This window comes from Diorhabda sublineata, chromosome 5, assembly GCF_026230105.1.
Source record: "Diorhabda sublineata isolate icDioSubl1.1 chromosome 5, icDioSubl1.1, whole genome shotgun sequence".
Classification (NCBI taxonomy): domain Eukaryota; kingdom Metazoa; phylum Arthropoda; class Insecta; order Coleoptera; family Chrysomelidae; genus Diorhabda; species Diorhabda sublineata.
The window spans coordinates 10207884-10213949 of record NC_079478.1 but is presented as its reverse complement, the minus strand read 5'-3'; the positions used below and the strand labels follow the sequence as shown (position 1 = coordinate 10213949).

The following is a 6066-nucleotide window of genomic DNA, read 5'->3' as shown; positions in this document are numbered from 1 at the left end:
TTGAAAAAAATATATTTATTTGTTAATTTACAAAATTATACATATTTAATATTATACATACTTTGAATATTGAAAATTTAATCAACAATAACCATTGTGATGCCTATGGTGACAATGGTGGCAACCGTGTGAATATCCACCATGTCCGCAAGGCGGTGGGGGTCCAAACCAACCTGCTGGAGGCGGTGGCGGAGTAGGTCCATAAAATCGACCAGACGGCGGTGGTGGAGGTCCATAATAGGGAGGTGGAGGTCTATAATGAGGAGGGGGAGGACCGCGGTGATGAGGTCCCAAAAAGTCGTATATTATATCTCTTATAATCCCACGATGACGTGGAGGACAGGGAGGATGATGAGGAGGATGAGGACCATGACCGGGACCCATATTTTATTTTTCAGGCGCCCTGGAAGGAATACAAACTTTTCAAACAAAGTATCATCACTATTTTGATGGTTTTATTCAGATTTCATTGTAATATATAAAACATACTCTTCTAAAGCTAACCTTAAGATGATGAATTAACAACACTTTAAAAATTGAAAGGTACATCGCTTCCTTAACTGGTCACTACGTTCTAAGTGTTTATTTATTTTCAGATAAGCCTGTACTTTCTAAATAATTCTCTCCATAATATTCATGAAAGAAAATTAGAAGTACTTACCAAAAAGAATGTATATTGATTGCCCTTCAATATTTTTCAAGACTTTATGAGAAAAATGAGGTGTGCTAGCTGGAAATCATCAATATATATATATTAATACCACTGATTCACTTTTGTATACTTTTTGTAGATTGATCTACTATCTTATCAAGAGAATTTTACCAAATATTGATTCAACACAATTTCTAGTTATATTTGATGAAGTCATTCCAAATAAATTTACTGTTGAATACAATTAAAAAATAACTTTGTTTACTATTATTATATATTATATATATATATATATATATATATATATATATATATATATATATATATATATATAATATAATGCTGCTTATTAATAATCATTTGGTAACAAAGTAATACAACACTCATTATTTGAATGAATGTTTTATATCCATATCACAAAGTATAGATATAAGGAGTCTGAACGTAATGTTAAACAAATGGTCTCAATATAGGAGACATATTTTTTTGCCAGTAGAGTGCGCCATTTTTCAAGAAGTACTCGTTTCAATTGGAAAAAATAATCAAAGAAACTTAGTTAAAATATTTTTAAAAATTACCAAATGCTGCCTATTATTTTCAGTATTACGATAAACATAATTAATGAAAAAAATATTTAAAAAATTATTGTCAAACATGTTATTTATTAAAATCATTATTTGATAGCAAGCTACAATTGTTTTCATTGTCGTCATGAGTAACATGTGATTTAGGCTCAGCTTTCTTCCGCAAATGAACTTTTTCATATTCATACATATATACACTGCCATCTTTCAAAATCAGTTTCCATTACATCTCCTGAATTAAAGTGAAATTCAGAAATAAAACTATCAGATTTTAATTTTTGTGCCAGAGCAGAGGTCTATCTACTATGCAATTCAACGTCCTTGAAAAAAATTGTATTTTTACATTCCACCAGATAAATAAAAATATATTTTTTAAATATTGAAAAACTACATAAATTTTAAAATTATTTGTTAATTGTTAATAATATAAATTTTGAATAATACTTTGAGGTTATACTTTTGGTACTTTGAATAATGCCACTTTTCCTACATTCTCACTTGCCTTTCGGCCACTAAGACAACCATGAACAGCACAACACCTTCCCATTGTTTTCTTGAAATTCATTTTAACTAAATGAATTAATATTTCATATTTAATTAATTTTAACATTTGCGAGCTAGTGCATGTTTAATGCATGTATAATAAAATAATGATAATAACAACGGTACGTCCTGAATACTTACCGCCAGTGGCAGAAAAGAAAACTATGATTTGGGTTTATTTTTGTGTACATGAATAGGTACTATAAAAAACCCTATACCGTTCAGACTCCTTATATCTATACTTCGTGATCCATATAGTCAATAGTTAATATAACTAACCTAACCTAACCTAACTGCATCAAACATAAAGTTCAACGCAATTCAAAATGCCACAACAATTCCTCATGCTAAAACAAATAGGTGGATATGCAGCAAAGATTGAATTTAAGAAATATACTAGCTTTTACCCGCGGCTTCGCTCGCATCGAATCCATTAAATAAGTATCAGAAATCATTATAATACAAAAGAACGAACTCTGTAGCTATATTAGAACCTGAGATATAGATCTTTGAATGTAGAAAAATTACCAAAAACCTACAAAAATCCATAACTCCACATTGAATGCCCGCGCCTAGCTCCTCTCCAACTCAACCGATTTAAGTGTTCAAAAACTCAAAAGAAAGAAGGTGTTTCAGCGAGTGTTATTGAGAGATATTGAGGATAGAACGTGTTTATGTGAAAAACTCCCATAAGTAATGTACGGGGGGAAATCGCATTTGAGTATAACTTGAAAATGGTGAAAATTAGATGAAATCCGATGGTTGATGGCTGATCTGTGCATCAATTCCTTTCATTGAAAAAAAAAAATAAGCAAATCGGTTGGGTAGAACGCCTGAACGGACTCGGAATGGAAATCATCAATTTTTTTAATATATAAGAATTTTTACATTAAAACGAATGTTGATAATTTATATTGACTATTGACTATATGGATATAAAACATATATAAAAACGTTGTCATTAAACATTTATTCAAATAATGAGTGTTGTACTATTTTGTTACCAAATGATTATTAATAAGCAGCATTTTGTTACGTGAGCTGCAGTCTTCTAAATATGGCAAACGCACATAATGCGTTGTGGTTGTTTTAAAAGGCCACTGACCGTTTTTGGTCTTCGGGCGTAGCAGCTATATGTTTTTCTCATGAAACTTGGCTGAAATATATATTTAGTATTGGTTGAAATGTATATTTAGTATGTAATATATCGCAAACTAAAAGCGAGTGACCAATTTTAGGTAGTCATTTCAAAAGTTATGAAACTTTTCTTAGTAAATCCTCTATACTCACTGAAACTCAAAGCACTTCTGGCAACACCTTGTGGCCGGGCTAGACATTTTATCAAGTTTCAAATTTTAACACAATAAATTAATTACATGAACAATAAAGTACGTGACAAAATGAAATGTCATTTTTTGACTTCATTATACATAGATTTAAAATTATCCATAATACGACAGATGTTTCTTAATTTTGTTGAAAAATTAGAATTGAAAAATTAGAAAGATTATTTTCTACCTTTGACAAATATATTCTCTAGGTCATTGTCAATAATACTGTGGGAAATATTAAAACGCTGAAACGCTTACTACTCTCAGTATTTTTTTTTAAGATGCATAATTTGTGGAAGGTCCATCTTGCACAAATTGCATACGATTCAACATCTACGTAGCATATTTTTGGATTGAAAGTTTTACTCATGCGTCGATTTCGCTATCAGAATAAATATTTCTTTGTCATCGTACTGCACACTTCAAATCGAGTCAATAGAAGATTCAAATGATAATGGATAATTTCACAAACATAATTTTTGTATTTTTATATTAGTATGATAAAATTCATCATAAAATGTTTTACTATTCATTAAAGCGCATCCTCTCAAACGCGTAAGTTTCTATATTCCTGTTTGTGGCTCCGGCAGATTGTTGGTGATTGAATTTCGTTCTGACATTTGTTGCTCATGCATTTTATTTATTCTTAAAACATTTGGAAAACTGATAAAATAACAAAAATTGTTTTTCATAAATACTAGGGTGGTTTAAATAGTTGTTCAATTACAAGCACAGATCGTTGATCAGTGATAATATCAACCTCTCATGTTCCAAAGCACGGTACACAACACCTTCCCCGATGACAGTATAAACTTCCCTTTAACTAGTGGTGTACCCAAATCTCGTCTGCACTGAATATTCAGTGCAATAAATTTTCTTCCTCCTCTTCAAACCGCTGCAAGAGAGGCGTGCAAACTTCCCAGCGTATAAATTTCTCTTCAAAATTCAGAAGTTTTGGCACCAATCTGGCTGGAATTTTGCGGTAACCGAGCTGTTCATGTTTTATTTGCTATGAAAACTACCTATGCGAATGTCCAATTCTTCAGTCATATGAAGTACAGTACTGCGTCGGTCTACATCACTGACGTTTTCATCGGTAACACTTGCTCTGGGGCACCGCGAATGTTGCCTGTTTGGGCCATTCACACACTTGAGTCTTGGAGAGGCTCCAGTAATCTTCAATAAATTTCCGCGGATTTTACATTATCTTTGACCAAAAATGAATAATGATGCGTTGCACAATAGACACTAAACACCGAGGTTACTCGATCCCTGTTCTCTACGCTTCGTAACAGATCAGTCTAACATCCGGTTTATATTTGAACCACCCTCGTATTTATAATGTTCTATCTACAATTAGGAGAGATGTAAATTTTCTGACAAAAATAAATACAAAATAGTAGAAGTAATGTCCTGAAATAATATGGCTGATACTTGAACTAAAATAAATCATATTTTGTACCCTCCCTAAAATTTTGAGGTAGTTTTCCCCGGTCTCATAGGGATGCCAGAAGTGCAAAAAATAAATATATCTTTCTATATCGGTGGTGTAATAGGTCAGGAATGACAAACTTTACGTTATTTACATAAAAAAAATTAATAGTTATGGTATTTGTATTTCAATAGAAAATCGCCGGAAAAAATTAATTCTCTACACGAATAAAACAATCCTTTTGTCCATCCATGACGACAATATGGTCGACTTTTCAACTCACTCGACATGATTTAACGTTGAAATAAATCATCTTACTAATACGTATAAGTGAAGGCAATTGTAGATGATATACATAAGTTATGAAATAATATATAACCAGAAGTAGCCGCTATTGAAAAATTTTTTAGGAGACATGGGTATGTAAATACTTTAAATAACTTACTTCCAATCTACCAGTGTATTAAGAAAATGTCTCTATAAATTGTAATAAACTTGACTGATTCATTGAATTTCCAAGACGAGTCTACATAAATAAAATTTTTTAAACGATAATTTATCGAATTTAAGAGATTATTTGTGATAAGATATGACCCACATAAATTAATCATAAAAATATTAGGTCATTTTATTATAATGGGGAAATGAGGTAGTATAAGGAATAAGTAAATGAATTTCTCAAACTAAACTGAGTGATCATTCAAAAAATGCGGATGAGGAAGAACATAGATAACAAAATCTTAATAAGGGCTCAAATAATCCGCCTCATTTAGTTAAACAATAACAAATTACTACTGAATACACTGTTTATATCCCCACTACACCAACACTCACAATTACATTATCTGACGCGTAAACAGTTTACCTTCAGTCTCTGAAGAAGATAACTTGGTTATCGAAACGCGCATCAGACAGTGTAATTGTGAGTGTTGGTGTAGTGGTAGTGTATTCAATATGAATATCGCCAACGGTTTTAGAAATTCCAACTTAGTTAAAGAGAATTACTATTCATGGAATTAATCTACCGTCGAAACCAAAATATTATGTAATAAATATGCTATTACATACAATTTAACCTTTTCACTGCGTCGCCCTTCTATAGTCGGGTCAGTGAAACGAACCATTCCTAAGTCGGGCGCCAGATTTTCAACATTTGACTGCGGCAACTGACTAAAATAGTCCTATAAACGCGTTTCAGAAATTATTGATAAAGTAATACTAGCAGTGAAAAGGTTAATTTCACAGTCTCTATAAAATTATCATTCTGCTTCGTTATTCACGCCTCCTAAAGCATCTAGTCAGAATACCTTGAACGGATCACTACAAAGAGACAGTAGTACATCTGAAAATTGCTTATATGCTATTATTGTTTATTGTGAGATATTTGTTTCGTAGTCATCAAAAAATGAATTAAATTTCGTCGAAAAGAAATAAAACACTAAGTATGATATATGTTAAATATCAAATATAAAAAGCTTAATTCAAGCCTCACAAGTGTGTATTTGTGCATTTTCACGTGGAAAT

The 6066-nt window shown here is 31.6% G+C and overlaps 1 protein-coding gene across 2 annotated transcripts; it reads right to left on the bottom strand.

The window, feature by feature from the left end:
• LOC130444143 (uncharacterized) lies at positions 1 to 5060 on the bottom strand. Of its 2 annotated transcripts, XR_008909915.1 has the most exons (3): positions 4988 to 5055; positions 662 to 730; positions 1 to 403 (listed from the first exon to the last, which is right to left on the bottom strand). XR_008909915.1 is itself a non-coding variant. In XM_056779182.1 (2 exons), exon 2 carries the CDS (start codon positions 382 to 384, stop codon positions 82 to 84), a length of 303 nt encoding a protein of 100 aa, XP_056635160.1. In that variant the 5' UTR covers positions 385 to 403; positions 4988 to 5060; the 3' UTR covers positions 1 to 81. The 2 variants fall into 2 exon arrangements, 1 of the variants encoding a protein (XP_056635160.1); XM_056779182.1 differs by lacking the exon at positions 662 to 730 and having other exon boundaries at positions 4988 to 5060.
• Positions 5061 to 6066: the final 1006 nt, after the last annotated feature.